This window comes from Tupaia chinensis, unplaced genomic scaffold, assembly GCF_000334495.1.
Source record: "Tupaia chinensis unplaced genomic scaffold, TupChi_1.0 Scaffold143593_1, whole genome shotgun sequence".
Classification (NCBI taxonomy): Eukaryota; Metazoa; Chordata; class Mammalia; order Scandentia; family Tupaiidae; genus Tupaia; species Tupaia belangeri.
Genome location: NW_006203439.1, coordinates 331,353 through 350,311, shown reverse-complemented (window position 1 = coordinate 350,311; position 18,959 = coordinate 331,353). Strand labels below are relative to the sequence as shown.

The 18,959-nt window shown below is 39.0% G+C and overlaps 1 protein-coding gene across 1 annotated transcript in view; it reads right to left on the bottom strand.

Moving 5' to 3' along the window:
• The window catches only part of MORC1 (MORC family CW-type zinc finger 1), a 195,307-nt gene that overhangs the window by 37,258 nt on the left and 139,090 nt on the right, over positions 1-18,959 (bottom strand). The window contains exons 21-22 of the mRNA XM_006164206.1: positions 18,084-18,326; positions 13,300-13,404 (exon numbers count right to left, since the gene is read on the bottom strand). Coding sequence (XP_006164268.1) covers positions 13,300-13,404; positions 18,084-18,326 — 348 coding nt within the window. The remainder of the gene's footprint in view (positions 1-13,299; positions 13,405-18,083; positions 18,327-18,959) is intronic.

The following is an 18,959-nucleotide window of genomic DNA, read 5'->3' as shown; positions in this document are numbered from 1 at the left end:
TCTTTGTTTTCATGAAGTAATTTTATTTTCTCTATTTTTATTCTCCTGGCTGGCCAATAAAGGCTGCATCCAAGGTGGCTTTTAAAAATACCTTTGAAGAGGCAGGTGGTAGTGCAACAGTAAAATACAATGCTGGGACCAGAAGGTGGCACAGTGGTTAAGGTAATGGACTCCCACATGGCCAAGCACAGTTTAAGTCCTCGGTCTGGTGGCTTGAAACACACTGGGCACATATGTGTGCGTGCCCCAAATTCCAAGAGGAAAATGAAGAAGAAGGGATTGTGATGTGGCTATCCTCCTAGGGGGTTTGGGGCAGTGATTTCTCATTTTCTGTTTCTCTATCTTTCTCTGTCTCTCCAGTGAGAGTATGCACCCTATAGCAGAAATCTCTCTCTCTCAAAAAAAAAAGATGATCTTCCAAGAGGCAATCCCACATGAGAGGGGTCCTGGTTCAAGTCTGAAGACCTCCCTGAATACACCAAGCATGCTCTTGCCCATGATCTGGGGCTGGTTGAGATTGGGAGGAGATTGTGGTGGCAAGTCCCTGTTGGGGGTGCTGTCTGTCTCTTTCTTACTCATTAAATAAGCTTTAAAAATAATTCCATAACAAAAAGAATTATTTTCATTCTATCACAGATAAATCATCCCACTCTCACTAATAACCCTAACAGTAGGTCATATTATTATTCTCATTTTTTATATAATAACACAGAAGATAAAAGATGATACAGGTGACAAGTGTCATGTAGAGCTGAATTTGAATCTGGCTGTTCTGTCAGACTGCAGGGTTTGTCCGCCTTACACAATGTAATGATACCTCTTGGTTCTATAAAACTCTCTTCCAATTTTCCTGTTCCTCCAGGGCAAGAGTCATACATTTTATTCTTTTGGCATCCCTCAAAATCTCTGACATAGTATTGTTCAATAAATTTGTTCTGATTAATTGGCTCATGGTTGCTGGTAGCTCATGCACAGGTACTTGACTATTTAGCTTCATTAAAAGTCACCCACGAGATTTTCCTTCAGGTCAGGGACTGTACACATGCTGTTTTTGTTCTGTCTGAAAGTCTGTTGGCAAAGCGAAGAACGGTACTGTGGAGGGTGAGTATAGACAATTTTTCTTCCCAAAACCTTGTGGCAGCTTTGGTTTGTATCTTGTACAGGGACTGTCCACACATTTGAATCACAGCATTGCACAGGCTCATAAAGAGGCAATGACAGCATCATTCACCAGGAAAGTTCACTGAGAAGTAGCCCACTTCTGTAATTAGGGCAACTTTAATCATCTGAAATCATTTTATCACACAACCAATGCAGTCTCCCTAAAAAGACTTCTGCTAGGAGTCAGAAAAATATTGCATATTTAGGGTGACTGCAGCAGATTTAGGAAACAACTATGCAGGTAATTTGCTTTCTTCTTTTTCACCTGCTTTTGGGTTACTAGGCCCCTGTTTTATTCTTGTTGTCCTGTAACAGTGATGCCCAAATAGGGTACTTGTAGGATTTGTTTGTTTGTTTGCTTGTTTATCTATTTTTGGCTACGATAATGCAAAAACCTAGATACTGGCAACTCATTAGCTCTTCCAGAGGTTTCTCAGTTTTTATAACATACCATGGAGTCCCTGTCAATGATCCCATGGATTCAGAATGGAGTAATACCTTTTCTGAGCTGGATTCAGCCTCTTAAAAGATGCCCCAAATAGTTAAGCAGGTGCAATTGGTAAGTGACTTAGCTCAGTTCCAAGACACTCATTCCTTTATTCATGTATCTTTCTTGAGTCCTAGAAAACTCACATTCTGTGCACCAGAGGTCAAATATTTCATAAGAAATGCCAAAAACTCAATTGCCAAGCTCTTAAAATATATTTGTCAGTGGTGATCTGGCTATCAAGTTTTTAAAAATGTCTATAGCTTGGGAAAATGAAATGAATCCATCTGTCAGTCTGCTCTTGAGGAAGCTTCAAGCCAAAAACAAACAAAGACAAACAAAATAAAATAAAATAACTTAAATGACCACAGAGGACAAAGGGCTAAAGTCAATCCAATCAAACAAGTTGTACTGCTCTTGTTTATTAAAAAAGCAGGTTTGAGCGAGCAGGTAGTATGGTGGTTAGGGCGCTGAACTCCCACATGGACACAAGTCACTTTGTAGCTCCCTCTTTGGTTCCATGAAGTAATTTTATTTTCTCTATTTTTATTCTCCTGGCTGGCCAATAAAGGCTGCATCCAAGGTGGCTTTTAAAAATACCTTTGAAGAGGCAGGTGGTAGTGCAACAGTAAAATACAATGCTGGGACCAGAAGGTGGCACAGTGGTTAAGGTAATGGACTCCCACATGGCCAAGCACAGTTTAAGTCCTCGGTCTGGTGGCTTGAAACACACTGGGCACATATGTGTGCGTGCCCCAAATTCCAAGAGGAAAATGAAGAAGAAGGGATTGTGATGTGGCTATCCTCCTAGGGGGTTTGGGGCAGTGATTTCTCATTTTCTGTTTCTCTATCTTTCTCTGTCTCTCCAGTGAGAGTATGCACCCTATAGCAGAAATCTCTCTCTCTCAAAAAAAAAAGATGATCTTCCAAGAGGCAATCCCACATGAGAGGGGTCCTGGTTCAAGTCTGAAGACCTCCCTGAATACACCAAGCATGCTCTTGCCCATGATCTGGGGCTGGTTGAGATTGGGAGGAGATTGTGGTGGCAAGTCCCTGTTGGGGGGGCTGTCTGTCTCTTTCTTACTCATTAAATAAGCTTTAAAAATAATTCCATAACAAAAAGAATTATTTTCATTCTATCACAGATAAATCATCCCACTCTCACTAATAACCCTAACAGTAGGTCATATTATTATTCTCATTTTATATATAAGAAAACAGAAGTTCAAAGTTGATACAGGTGACAAGTGTCATGTAGAGCTGAATTTGAATCTGGCTGTTCTGTCAGACTGCAGGGTTTGTCCGCCTTACACAATGTAATGATACCTCTTGGTTCTATAAAACTCTCTTCCAATTTTCCTGTTCCTCCAGGGCAAGAGTCATACATTTTATTCTTTTGGCATCCCTCAAAATCTCTGACATAGTATTGTTCAATAAATTTGTTCTGATTAATTGGCTCATGGTTGCTGGTAGCTCATGCACAGGTACTTGACTATTTAGCTTCATTAAAAGTCACCCACGAGATTTTCCTTCAGGTCAGGGACTGTACACATGCTGTTTTTGTTCTGTCTGAAAGTCTGTTGGCAAAGCGAAGAACGGTACTGTGGAGGGTGAGTATAGACAATTTTTCTTCCCAAAACCTTGTGGCAGCTTTGGTTTGTATCTTGTACAGGGACTGTCCACACATTTGAATCACAGCATTGCACAGGCTCATAAAGAGGCAATGACAGCATCATTCACCAGGAAAGTTCACTGAGAAGTAGCCCACTTCTGTAATTAGGGCAACTTTAATCATCTGAAATCATTTTATCACACAACCAATGCAGTCTCCCTAAAAAGACTTCTGCTAGGAGTCAGAAAAATATTGCATATTTAGGGTGACTGCAGCAGATTTAGGAAACAACTATGCAGGTAATTTGCTTTCTTCTTTTTCACCTGCTTTTGGGTTACTAGGCCCCTGTTTTATTCTTGTTGTCCTGTAACAGTGATGCCCAAATAGGGTACTTGTAGGATTTGTTTGTTTGTTTGCTTGTTTATCTATTTTTGGCTACGATAATGCAAAAACCTAGATACTGGCAACTCATTAGCTCTTCCAGAGGTTTCTCAGTTTTTATAACATACCATGGAGTCCCTGTCAATGATCCCATGGATTCAGAATGGAGTAATACCTTTTCTGAGCTGGATTCAGCCTCTTAAAAGATGCCCCAAATAGTTAAGCAGGTGCAATTGGTAAGTGACTTAGCTCAGTTCCAAGACACTCATTCCTTTATTCATGTATCTTTCTTGAGTCCTAGAAAACTCACATTCTGTGCACCAGAGGTCAAATATTTCATAAGAAATGCCAAAAACTCAATTGCCAAGCTCTTAAAATATATTTGTCAGTGGTGATCTGGCTATCAAGTTTTTAAAAATGTCTATAGCTTGGGAAAATGAAATGAATCCATCTGTCAGTCTGCTCTTGAGGAAGCTTCAAGCCAAAAACAAACAAAGACAAACAAAATAAAATAAAATAACTTAAATGACCACAGAGGACAAAGGGCTAAAGTCAATCCAATCAAACAAGTTGTACTGCTCTTGTTTATTAAAAAAGCAGGTTTGAGCGAGCAGGTAGTATGGTGGTTAGGGCGCTGAACTCCCACATGGCAGATTGTGGTTTGAGTCCCAAACCTGGTGACTTGCTTTCTTACTCTCCCCACCCTCTCTCTCTCTCTCTTTCTCTGGTGAGCATGTGTGCCCTGTAGCAAATTTTAAAATAATAATAGTGATAAGCAAAATTAAATAAACACTTTTTAAGGAAAAAAGTCAGGTTTATGCAATCTTAATATGACTGAACCAAAAATATTCCTTCAGAGACCATCTGGCTTTACCTCTGATCTTGGAATAGTAATTGAAAGATTATTACTATAAAATATGGGAAAACAACAAATAATATTTCAGAAAACATAAAATGTTGCTTTATATTAGAAATATAAAATTTGGGGGCCAGCAAGTGGCATGCTGGTTGAGGCGCTGGACCCACATGTGGCCAACTGCAGTTCAAGTTCCGGATGACGGCGTGTGTACGTGCCCAAAATCCCGAGAGAATGGAGGAGACAGGATTGATGTGTGGCCATCGCCTTAGGGGTCACCCCTGGGGGGTGATTTCTCACTTTCTGTCTCTCTCTTTGGAAAGTGCATGTACCCTATGGCAAAAAGCTCTAAAAAATAAAATTTTATATGTATATATATATGTATATATGTGTGTGTGTGTATATATATACCTTTTCTGAGCTGGATTCAGCCTCTTAAAAGATGCCCCAAATAGTTAAGCAGGTGCAATTGGTAAGTGACTTAGCTCAGTTCCAAGACACTCATTCCTTTATTCATGTATCTTTCTTGAGTCCTAGAAAACTCACATTCTGTGCACCAGAGGTCAAATATTTCATAAGAAATGCCAAAAACTCAATTGCCAAGCTCTTAAAATATATTTGTCAGTGGTGATCTGGCTATCAAGTTTTTAAAAATGTCTATAGCTTGGGAAAATGAAATGAATCCATCTGTCAGTCTGCTCTTGAGGAAGCTTCAAGCCAAAAACAAACAAAGACAAACAAAATAAAATAAAATAACTTAAATGACCACAGAGGACAAAGGGCTAAAGTCAATCCAATCAAACAAGTTGTACTGCTCTTGTTTATTAAAAAAGCAGGTTTGAGCGAGCAGGTAGTATGGTGGTTAGGGCGCTGAACTCCCACATGGCAGATTGTGGTTTGAGTCCCAAACCTGGTGACTTGCTTTCTTACTCTCCCCACCCTCTCTCTCTCTCTCTTTCTCTGGTGAGCATGTGTGCCCTGTAGCAAATTTTAAAATAATAATAGTGATAAGCAAAATTAAATAAACACTTTTTAAGGAAAAAAGTCAGGTTTATGCAATCTTAATATGACTGAACCAAAAATATTCCTTCAGAGACCATCTGGCTTTACCTCTGATCTTGGAATAGTAATTGAAAGATTATTACTATAAAATATGGGAAAACAACAAATAATATTTCAGAAAACATAAAATGTTGCTTTATATTAGAAATATAAAATTTGGGGGCCAGCAAGTGGCATGCTGGTTGAGGCGCTGGACCCACATGTGGCCAACTGCAGTTCAAGTTCCGGATGACGGCGTGTGTACGTGCCCAAAATCCCGAGAGAATGGAGGAGACAGGATTGATGTGTGGCCATCGCCTTAGGGGTCACCCCTGGGGGGTGATTTCTCACTTTCTGTCTCTCTCTTTGGAAAGTGCATGTACCCTATGGCAAAAAGCTCTAAAAAATAAAATTTTATATGTATATATATATGTATATATGTGTGTGTGTGTATATATATATATATGTATATGTATATGTATATATGCCTATATAGGTAGATAAATATATTGAATAATGTCAGTTTGGAGTATATGTTCCACCAAGACAAATAAAAGCATGCACGTGCATAATAAAAAGATAGTACGTTTAGCACTCTGACTTGGGTCTCAGCTAATTATTCCTTCTCAACTTCTCTAATTGTTGGCATTGGTTATTTTATTCCTCTGATGTTCCTGAATATCCCAGCTTTCTTCAAACTGATCATTTGCTTTCCCAACCGTCTGTGCAGTCAGGCAACCTAATTTTCCCAACCACCTTTCAGAACAGATACCCGAGGATGCTTAGTCTGTACAGCAGCTTCTTACATCTGGTCTGGTACCTTAACTTGAATGTACTGCTCAGCTCTTGGATAGGCAGCTCGGTAATCTACTTCCATTGCTCCATTTTGATTTGTATTGTTTTTATTAAGCATGGTGTAGTAACAGCTAATCAGACTGCATCACTTTTTGAGAAGCACTCATAATACCAGATCTATTCCTGGTCCTATGAAGCTCATATGCCAAATTTTAGCCTGGAGTAAAGTTGAATGTCAATTTATGACAAGGCAGTGCACAGGAGTTTTTAACTGAACTTAGACGAACCCTTAATTACAACAGTACCTGAGGGTACTGCTCTAGTAACAGTGGAACCATAGCAACTTTTACTCAGAAGTTGAATCTTCTGACAAAGGGTGGCACACCTACAAGAGGAGCTATGAAAGAATTACTATTTCCTTCCTGTCTGGGAGTAACTAGGGCAAATTTAAACTTTACACATGGGTTTGGAAATGCTTAAGGCAGAAAGTTCAAATCATCCAGTATCCATTAAAAGAGAGGGCAGAATGTATGTTCTGAGCAGAGACAAATATAAAAATATAAGATTTTCTGGAAGCCAAAAAAACTCATGAGAGGGGTTGGTGGTAAGGTTATGACCACAACCATATTACTAGAGCGCTAGTCTTGGACAAGGAAATGACTCTCTTTTCCAGGAGCACAGAATTAGTGGAGACCCTGAAAAGACGATCCCGATATCTCTCTCTCTTTTTTTTAGAATTATTTTATTTAACTTTATTTATTATTTATTAATTTGTTTATTTCAATTTGACCAGAAAGGGACAGAGTGAGAGAGAGAGAAAGTGAGAAAGCAAGTCACCAGGTCCAGGACTCGAACCACTATCGACCATGTGGGAATCCAGCGCTTTTAACCACTGTGCCACCTGCCAGCCCCAATCCCGATATCTCTTACAAGACTGTGTTAAAAGAATAAGACCTGAGTCTTGAGAAGGAAAGAGGTACAGTATATGGCACAGGTCAGATTCAAGGTGGATAAGGGGAGAGACAGGTTAACAGAAATTTAATCTGGGCAAGAAATGAACAATGAATTGGCCTTTTAAAATTAGTTTAAAAGGGACCAGCAGTTAGCCTAATGGCTATGTCGCTGGACTCCCACGTAGTTGACCGCAGTTCGAGTCCCGGACCCGGTGGCTTAAACTCATGCCGGGCGCGTGTGCGTGCATGCCCAAGATCCCGAGAGGAGAATGGAGGAGAAGGGATTACAGTGTGACCATCCCCCTTGGGGGGTGATTTCTCGCTTTCTGTCTCTCTGTCTCTCTTTGTCTGTCTGGCGAGCGCACACACCCTACAGCAAAAACCTCTCAAATAAAAAATTAGTTTAAAACTCTTGGCTGGATATGCCCTTCAATGGAATTTTGGAAACCTGTCTAAGCAAAATGCTTAATAGTAATCAATGCAATACATAAGCATACCCTAAAATCCTCATGCTTGAGTAAAACTTTTTTTTATACTTCAAGTGACCCAAGTGGAATGAGCTGCTTGAATGCATGCAGGGAACAGTTATGCAGATGGATGATAAGAGAGAGGTTATAATGAGGAGTAGTAAAAGAAAGTGGGAGATGAAGGGGTCAGCAGGTGACGTCAAGGCACTGGACTCCCATATGGCTAACCATGGTGTGAGTCCTGGACCTGGAGGTTTAAAAATCATGCATGCCCCAAATCCCAGGAGGAGCATGAAGGAGAAGGGATTGCTGCACAGCCATCCTCCCTGGGGGCAGGGTTGATTTCTCATTTTCTCTCCTTTCTGATGAGCATACATGCCCTATGGCAAAAAAAACTTTAAAAAAAAAAAGTGGGAGATGATACTGAATAGCTGGGGTTCAAGGTGATGCTTCCTGGCATGTGACTCTTCACAAGTTTTATTTTCCTCAGATGTAAAACAGAGATGAAGAGAGTACTTTACAAAAAAAAAATGTACTTTCCTCTCAAGGTATTAAAATCAGATGAGCCTTGTGAGAAATACAGTACCTGAATTTCATCATAGCCACACAGAGCAAACACTGACTCCACTAAAATACGCAGGCCTGCACACACACACTGAAATTCAGAACAATTCACTTTTATAGGGTCAGAGGTAACACCTGGAGCACTCTAGCTGCCTTGAAATGCTGGAGAGAACTGTAGCTGTGCTAAGATCGTGGAAAGTACTGAAAGATGCCTGCTGTAGTGTAGGCTAAGAGTCCCACACCAAATGTCTCCAAAGGTCCAACTGGGAGGCTACCTAGGGCATTTTGAAGAGGATTGAGATGTCTTTTTAAAAAAAACTCCTCATTATTTTCATGACAGTTTTTTAATCTCTAGAAAATGCCTGGAGCTTTAAGAATCCCAGTTGGAAACTTCCACAGCATGAATGATGTACAAGGTCTTACCAAGAACACTCTCCTCACACAGACTTTGAAAATGAATGGCCTGCTCTGGCTAAAAGGCCAAGCATAAATTAATATCAAAAAGGAAAAACTCCATGGAAGTGACATCAACAAAGTATATGACCAGAAGCAATTGGAGATAAGGCAAATGGACTCAACACCACAGGAACGATTTGGGAGCATGTTAAATGTGATACATCACATAGAACAAAGAGACGGGTATTAAAAATGACCAGAAAATACAGATTATCCCATGGGGAAAAGAGCAAACAGAAGAATATGGTTTTGAAAAATAACTTCAATAGATCATAGGCTTTGGAGTAAAAGTATTATGAAAAGCAACTAAGAATTGGGAGGAGGAAGAGAAAAAAGGAAATTAGATCAAACTGTTACAACACTGCACCACAGCAGTGAGGTGATTTTGTAGAAAAAATGATCCCATAGCTGAAATAATCAGCAATGGTAAGATTAAAAGTAATACTATTATCATTTCACTTGAAATCCCAGAACCGACAGTACGAGAGGCAGAATGAGGTGCTGCCCAAAACCTGGAAGGTAGGGAAACATAGTGCCTGAATATGAAAAAAAAAAAAAAAAAAAAAATCCTTTCAAAAGGCAGACTGGTAGAAAAAAAATAAATGGCAATCAGAATAAAGCTGTTTGCTAGATAACATGAGAAAAATAGTTATGGGGCACAGGCAGGCCTGGGTATAGTGATCCCTGAGCCACTGCCCTTTGTGTGTTATAGATGCTTTGGTAATGTCACCCCTGTCATCCCCTTGGAGAGGTGGACACAGCAGGATGTCTTAGCTGGCAGACATGTAAATATTCAGGTACCTAGGGCATTAGTAACTGTCAGACTGCAACCGGCTGGCCCATGTAGACTGGAATAAAGGAGAGATTGCATAGCTTAAGTCAGTATGTGCCTTCCAGCTGAACTTATTATGTATTTATCTTTTCAATGACTAAACTGTAATTATATTATTATACAACAGCCTCGTGAGTTTGACAATGTGAAATCATCCCTGTGAAATGGACTTTCTTTGATGGACTGAACATCTCATATTTCTATTACACCTGAAAACAAGGCATGGGTCCCACACCCAGTAAATTACCCGGAAAAATAAATATCACCTGGGCAGGAAGGTGTCCTGTGGGGTAGCTAATTACTTCCTCAGGCAACAATCTTTTGCCCCACCAGAGCACTGAGTGAATGCCTTCCTTCTCTAACAGGCACAGGGGCAGAAAGAAAGCATGTAAGAGTGTACACAAGCACACATGCGGTTTAACTGGAGATAACTGGGAAGGAGCACAGGGGTAAGAATCTTCTTTTAATTTAATTTCTGAATGTATGAAAGTGCAGACAGACAAGCATCCAGAGGTAGTTCCTATTTAAATTACTACAAGGACAGCCACACAGAGAAGTTAATGTATATCTTGGAATAATGTACACTTATTCTCACTAATTAGATACTGTTGGTTTGAAAACAGACCTCCCACTATGGTCACAGACACAAATAAGTCATACCACACACATACACACAAGTAACATGAGAACTTGAGAAATATTACATCAAAAGGAGATAAAATTTTAATGTAAATGCCATATCTAATTCATAAAAAAGCACTCATTAAAAGCTCTATGCAAAGCTTAGAAAGGTGACAAAGCAATGGTCATATGAAAAATAGGCAAAGACTGAGCCAGCAGGTGGCATGGTGGTTGAGGTGCTGGACTCCCACCTGTCTAACTGCAGTTGGGGTCCCAGACCTGGTGGCTTGCTTCCCACTTTTCCTTTCTCTCTTCTCTCTCTTCTCTCTTGTGAGTGCACGTGTCTTATGGCAAATTTAAAAAATATAGTAATAATAAATAAAATTAAATAAATAATTATTTTAAAGAAATAAGCCAAGACTTTGAAGATTCTGCAGAGCAAGTGTGACTAGTAATATTCACCAGTACGTAAAATAAAATTTTGCTTTCAAGAGTTGAAGGGAAGTGGCATAAAATATATTATCCAGAGAGGCACATTAATTTCTCTGAACAGCGCTAGCTGCAATTTTGTCTTTCTTTCCACTCACTGATTAAAATTTGATCCTTTCCTTTTGAAAAGGCTTTGGTGTTTATCTTATTACATCCTAGATTTAGTTATTCTTTCTTGCCAGTATAAAGGTTTTTTCCTGCTCCCATTCATAAGTCACTCCTGGATGTTTTCAACATCCCTTCAAATAGCTTCTTATTATTTATTGTCTTTTTTTTTTTTCAGAGAAATTTTTGCTAAAGGGTATGTGCACTTGCCAGAGAGACAGAAAGAGAGAGACAGAAATATAGAGGCAGAAAGCAAGAAATCACCCCCACGGAGGATGGCTGTGCTGCAGTCCCTTCTCCTACATTCTCCTCTTGAGATTTTGGGCATGCACACATACGTGCCTGGCATGAGTTTGAAATCACAGGGTCCGAGACTTGAACCGCGGTCAGCCATGTGGGAGTACAACAACATAACCGGTATGCAATCTGCTGGTCCCATCTTCAAATAGCTTCTTAAAGCAATCAGCATTTACAAATGAAATGAATAATGTCTGGGAGTAATGAGAGCAAGAAAGAGCTATGGATAAAACAAGACTTACTGGGACCAGCAGTTAGCATAATGGCTATGTTGCTGGACTCCCATATAGTCGAGCACAGCTGAGTCCTGGACCTGGTGGCTTAAAACTCATGCCGGGCGCATGTGTGTGCATGCCCAAGATTCTGAGAGGAGAACGGAGGAGAAGGAATTGCGGTATGGCCATCCCCCCTGGGGGGTGATTTCTCGCTTTCTGTCTCTCTGTCTCTGTCTGTTTGTCTGGCGAGTGCACGCGCCCTATGGAAAAAACCTCTCCAAAAAAGAAAAAAAAAAAAACAAGACTTACTGTGAGTTGATAATTGCTGGAGTTGGGAAATGGGCAAACAGGAGTTAATTACACTGTTTGAAATTTTCTATAATGAAAATTTTAGGTAATATCTTCATAATAGTCATATCATGTACCTTGTGATGATTTTCTTATGAAGGGCACATTGTTCCTCATTGGCTCAATTGTAATTTAACCTAATTCACAAATCTAAACAGTGTTTTGAGGTACCTTACCTAATGACATCTACAATGAAAAGAGGTCTTCTAAATACTCTTACTTATATTGTATTATGTCAACAATAACCACCTAGGCTACTCTAGTTATTGTGACTTAGGTTAAAGATAAGCCATTAGCTTCCTGGCAATCAAGATAAAAAATGAACTACAGTAATAAAGTTTATATTCTGATAGAAGAAAACGCCAAACAGATTTTTCCTCTTACATTACATTCTAATGTTAAAATGAACTTTCAGTATTTATCATAAAACAAAGGATGCCATTTATTAATAACAAAATGGAAATTGTCTTTAAGATGGCTTTGCAAAGGAAGTGTTCTTCATATGATCAGTCCTTGAATCAAGTCTTGCCAAATGCCAAGGGGTTTTTGTGGTTTAGCGAGGGGAAAGCAACTCTACTACTCTCCAGTAGTCCAGCCATGTGGCTCTTTCATATTGACTCAAATTAGAATCAGGGATATATTTTCTAAGCAAGCCCATATTTCTTTCTTTCTTTCTTTTTTTTTTTTTTTTTTTTGAGAGGTTTTTGCTATAGGGCACGTGCACTTGCCAGACAGACAGAGAGAGACAGAGAGACAGAAAGCGAGAAATCACCCCCCAGGGGGGATGGCCATGCCACAATCCCTTCTCCTCCATTCTCCTCTTGGGATCTTGGGCACGCATGCACACGTGCCTGGCGTGAGTCTAAGCCACCAGGTCCAGGACTCGAACCGCGGTCGACTATGTGGGAGTCCAGCAACATAGCCATTACACTAACTGCTGGTCCCAGAATTACACTTTCTGATGAGAGTCCATATTATGAACTACAAAAAGGTTCATAGGTTTTATATTTGAACATGAAATTTCACAATGCTCTCAAGTTACATACTTCAATATAAAAACATAGTATAAAAAGTATTAAAATACACTGTATTTTTTACATATTTACATATATATCGAAGTTCTCTTCAGACCCAGTGATGGCAAAGCAGTGGTGCACTGGACCCACATGGGAAAGGTCCTGGATTCCTGTCCCAGACTTCCCTGAATACACCAGAAGGGCATACACATGCCTGTGATTCAGGTCTGCTGAGTCAGGATGGATCACAGCATGAAAACCTTCTCTCTCTCTCTCTCTCCTTCCCCCTTCTGTCAGGAGAAATAAATAAATAAACTTTGAAAATCATCTTTAAATGTTTTTTCACCCTAATAACTGAAATGGTAAGTTCAGTTGGATGGATAAGGAGCCAAAGGGTATAAGTTCCAGTTAGATCTCTATTAAATAGTTTATGCAGCCTTGAGCAGGCAACTTGCACTAACTTTCTCGATCCTGTTTTTTCATCTAAAGCCTAGCTTATTCAATTGAATGTTTCAGTTTCTTTCAGACACTACTGTATCCACTAAATCTTCATGAACGTGAATAAATCTGAAGGTACCATTTAGTTAGTAAAGTTACTCTCACCAGGATTATATCAGAATCGCTGTTACTGCTTTCGATGTCAACCAATGCCTTGCATTCCTGTACAATGTTTATACTCTGCTTCCTTTTCATTTTCCAAGAAGAGACCTAAAGAAAGATATTGAAAATATACACAAGGTTTAGTAACAATCAATGGTACATATTAAACTACGTTCTTTCTTTACTTTATTCAGCCTCTATTAACTGTAGACTTATGAAGGATACATGGCAAAATTTCAATTTCTGACCTTTGTCCTCAAGAAGTATGTGATTTAGGTAAGCGTATGTAAGGGTTAAATAACAGTGCATGACAATAAAAGGAATGTCACTAGGCAAATTAAGTATGAATAAGTAGTATAGACTATGGAGCTCAATGGTGAATCAAAAGATCTGTAGCATTTTTTAAAAGAATATATATGAATTGTTCATATGCTGAATAAATAATGTCTCATATAAAACTTCTGTAGATGTTGCTGGGGAGAATAGCAAAATATCTGTGATAGCTTTCTCTTACTATATAATTACTAATCAATGAATACTAGACACATGGTAGTATGTGGAAAGTCTACGGAAACTTTTTGATACTGAAAAAAAAAAAATGTCCTCATGCTTGAAAAGTTGAGAAAACACAGGCATGCAAAACTTAGGATGCAGGAAACATCTCCCTTAGCTGGAGTAGAAGCAGAGGTAGCAGATTCAGCTCTTGAGGACTAGAACTGTCTCTTAAAATATCTGGTCCTGAGCACCTGTCCCAGAGTAAATGCTAAATATATGTTTGTTGAGTGAAATCAATTAAACAATGACATAGAGGGAAAATTCAAAGAAATTATGATATGCAGATACAGGAAATGATGAGCATATTATTTTTATTAAAAGCTTTATTTTCAGGAAATAGAAGAAAAAGTTAAGCTAAAGTAGACTTTTTGAGAAATTCACAGTGTGATTAAAAACAATTCTCTAGGAAGAACAGTAAGCTAAGTAATTACTTGTATTAACAAAGCAAAACTGTGGTACACATAAGCTAAGATAATTAACTAATTTCAGAGCCATTTTTAATCAAGCTTCTGAAGTACATGATAAGATTTACTTGGTGTATAGGTGCCCTCCTAAATTCATGCTGTTTAGGGTAATATTAAAGTTAATTATATTTCCTGCACCTGTTCTGTCAGGTAGAGTTATGCCTGGTGTGTTTACTGGATGGAAAATTAGGTATTTACCACAAATATTCTTAAAGTAATCAAAAGTTGTTTCAACTGCTGTTTAAAACCTGATTAAATTCATTTTTAAGTGCATATAAAGAATTCCACAGCCTCATGACTTATCCACTTCACTTCTACTTTTTTTTAAATATAGAATGTCTTCTGAAGGAACATTAGCTTACTTTCCAAGAGTTGATACTCAATCTATCATTTCTTCATCTTCTATTTGTTAATCAATTCATTCTAATCTGGTTTCTACCCTTTCCACTCCAACTACAACAAAATGTTTTTCCTGAAATCCTCCCTATTGTCTCTAAATTCTTCAATAAATAGATGTTCTTATGCCTGTACCCAGCTGGACTGTCTTGTCAATAGAATTTGGCCTTTTTTTCTTTTTTTCAATTTGACCAGAGAGAGAAAGGGAGAGTGAGAGAGAAAGTGAGAAAGCAAGCACCAGGTCTGGTATTCGAACTGCGGTTAGTCATGTGAGAGTCCAGTCCCCCAACCACCATACCACCTGCTGGCCCCAGTATTTAGCCTTTTTGACCACTGCTTCCTGAATCACCTGTTTTCTTCTTTTGACTTTAATAATCTAAAAAAATTTCTGGTCTTTCATTGCTCTGGTGACCCTTCACAATTATCTGTGCACATTCATTCTTTGGTGGCTAGTTATAAAAATGCCGATTCTTAAAGATTCACGCTAGTCCCTCTTATCTTTCAGTTTCACTCGCACTCACCTATGTAAATACCTCTCGAGTTTATATGTCCTATCTAAACCTCATCTCTGAAATTCAGGCTTACATATGTGACTTATGTGACACATTATCTTGGAAGTCTAACTACATAAGCTGAACTCATGCTTCTCTCTACAAACCCGGTCCTTCTAGAAGTCCTTATTTCAGCAAATAGAATCACCATCCAACCCAATAAAAGAGCTCAAAAATCTGTAGTCGCTCTTGCCACTTCCTTCTGCTTCATCCTGTATGCCTAATATACTGCCAAGACAGGGCAGTGTTACCTTCTCCACCACCATCATCCTGGCCCACAATACTGTGATCCATTTGACCACTGTCATAATCTTCTAACGCTCTGTCCACATTCACTCTTGTTGGGCAGAACTGCTAAGCAGTACATCATGCACGGGTTATCAGTTCCAGAAGAGGACTCTGAACACTTGTACTTGTTGTATTGGATTGTCTAAAAAGCCATGACGTATTTTTCTGTGTTTTTCTATACAAAAATGTGTCAAGGCTTTCCTGATGCTCAAATATCTTGGTACTGAAGAGTCTGCCAATGGAAGCACTACACTGTCGAGCCCCGCACAGAGCAGTGTTACTCACTCAGAGAGGAGGTAGAGCAAGACCAGCTTCTGCAGTGTGTGTCAGTCCTCCACGGCCAGCAGGTCCCTCCAGCAGCCACCACAGGGCAACTGGCTATGCGCACCTCTATTGTGTTGCGGTAGAAGAATCCAGTCCCCTCCCCTAGGAGGCCAGATAGAGCAGTGGCATAGACCAGGTGCCATGTGACATAGGGTTTAGCAGAACAAAGGAGTACACATTGGGTTTGCAACAGAAAGAAATATTCCCAACAAGGTGATAAGCCCAGAACAAGCTGTGTGGGCTCTTTATCTCTGAGTAAGGCCCAAGCCCAAGGTCCGTCCTGACGCTGCCTTGTGCGGGTCTAAACAATGCAGCAAGACACAGCTTTTCCCAGCTCTGCTCTCTACTCACCTCTCCTACGCTCAGTCTAAGCAATCTTTTCTAAAGGAAATTATAGCCACTCTACTGCTTAAAACTCTTCAATGGTTTCCTATTACTTCTGGGAAAATGCAAAGCCCTTTATCAAGGCCTACAGGACCTGGGGGGCAGGGACTGTCTCTATCGCTACACTGTAAATGTGCTGGAGACATGGTTCCTACCATATGTGGTTTTGCTCACAGTTAAATCACTGTACACTAAGTAGCTGGTACACTAAGCTACTTAGTGACACATCGTAAGGTGTTTTACATAGAAATATATAAATTATGTAAAGGTACAGAGCGTATGTGTACCTTTCATGTGCCTATGTGTGTTATTTCACATATGCCTATGTTTGTATTTCACATACAAACTGACATGCATGCTAGATGAAGAGAATTCCTATAGTTTGGCTAAAATGTATTGTTCTAACCCTTGGATAGCCTCTCAGCTTCACGACTGATGATATGGTTTCACAGCATGCAATGCATCTATGAAATAAACCAACAAAGCTGAAATCTTGAAATCACAGGGTTAAAGAAGGTATGACTATAAAGAGATAAAACTACTTTTATGTCATAAACAGGTAACACTTTGAACTCACTAAGAGGTAAAGATGTTCAAAAAGAGTCAAAGATACCATTTGCCAAAGATATTATAAAGCAATATGTGAGAGATTTCTATAATATAACTATTACTCAAAATAATTTGTTTTGTAAGAACCGTGCCTAACATAGTATCTTACATAGGGCAGAAGCTTGGCAGCCAATTGCTGATTAAATGAGTTTATTGCTTGCAGAGCCTGTGGCAATTCATTTGAATAGTCTCGATGGTAGCCCATATACACCCTTTAAGGATGAGTATAATTTGTGGAAACAGTAAAATGGCTTTAGAAGCCAAATTTGATGGAGAATAAATTTTGGTTTATTAAAAGATATAAAATGGAAGTTACTAAGACAATATCTAAAATCATTCAGTACTGAACCTGGCATATAGTTAATGCAAAATTCAGTTGTAGTTGGGATTATTATTATTATTATAAACTAAATCTGAGAGCACATTCTCAAAAAAAAGTAAATAGCAACATCATAAGAATGAATGTATTATGCTTCTTTTCAAAGAAACAAACTCATTTGGATACATGGAAACACTGAAATGGGTACATTTGTTAAAATCCACCTCATTGTGTGTATGTTGATATTATATCTTATTTACCAGAACATGGACTATAGGAGTATAACCCATGTATGATTTAGCTAAAATTTTCATTATAAAACATTGAATGTAAAATCCTAAAGATTAAAAGGTTTATACCACACGAATATGTCTCTTAAATGCAGATTTAAAATCCTTTCCACCAGGCTTTCTGTGAGAGCCCTGCATCTGGTTGGGCTCTCTAGAAACTGTGCTGATATTTAAAAAATCTGACTTTTGGGGCCAGCACGTTGTGTGATGGTTGGGGACTGGACTCCCAACCATATGGTGACTGTGGTTCAAGTTCTGAATCTGGGCTTTTCCTCTCACTGTCTCTCTCCCTCTCTCTCTAGTGAGTGCACATGTCCTATGGCAAACAAACAAACAAAACAATAACAAAAACCTTATGTAAAAAAATTTGACTTTTCTTCCAAAATAGAAAATACAAAAAAAAAAAAAAAAAAGAAATTGGGATCTTCTAAAAAAAAAAAAAAAAAAAAAAAATAAATTGGGATCTTCTCCAGGAAACACAAATTGCAATGTATTTTCTTTAATCAGAGTGCTTTGAAAATGTGAAAATGAAGCAAAACTTTTCCCAAATGCCATTTCCAGAAAAAGTGAATTATTATACATTTTTAAAATAACAACAACAAAATACCTGAGATCTTTCAGCTAGTGTGATATTTTCTGGCAGACCTGCTGGATGTCTCTGCTGTTGAGGTTTTGTTTTCTTTTTCACAGACTTCATAACTATAGTCTCGGAAACGAACTCCACATCGGAGTCGGTCTCTTCTGTGTTTCGTTTTCGGCTTTTGTGGCTGACTGAAAGCTCGAAGCATGAAGGAGATTCATGCTTCAAGTCATCACTCAAAGATCTGATTTTCTGAGTTTTAGTATTTTCCTTAAATAACAAAGAATATGTTTTTTAATATTTTGGTAGCCAGCCTATTTAAGATAAATTACCATTTGCTTAATTATCTTATCCTATCAGTAAGTAATATTTCTTACTACTAATGCAACTTTTAAAAATCCGAAGCTGAATCAACTTCAGCAAATCTATATTGTACTGGCTCATTAAGAATTGGATTCAGGTAGAGGCTGGATGGTGGCCCTGTGGTAAAATGCAAGCTCTGTGAGACTGACCCACAGGCAAGGCTCTGGTCCCTTCCTGGGACCTCCAGGATATAGCAGGTACATGTGTGCCTGCCTTTTGGGTGAGCTGGGGAGTGAATGGTGCTGTCAAAACTCTGTGGGGGTGATGTATCTTTGTCTCTCTCTCTTCCCCCTTCTCATGGAATAAACTTTAAAGAAAAAAGGTAAATATAATTATTAAAACCTTTAAAAAAAATTGATTCAGAAATAACCACAGAGCTGAACTAAGGCAAGAAAATTGATTTCGAGGATGCAAAAGGCCTCCAAATTGAGAACACACTGTGCAGCCTGACTTCCTCCAGACAAAGACTGCTTCCCTTTGGCTCCCTGGTAGGCTCCTTCCCTAGCACACCTCTGGCCTACTTCCTGCCTCCCCCCCCCC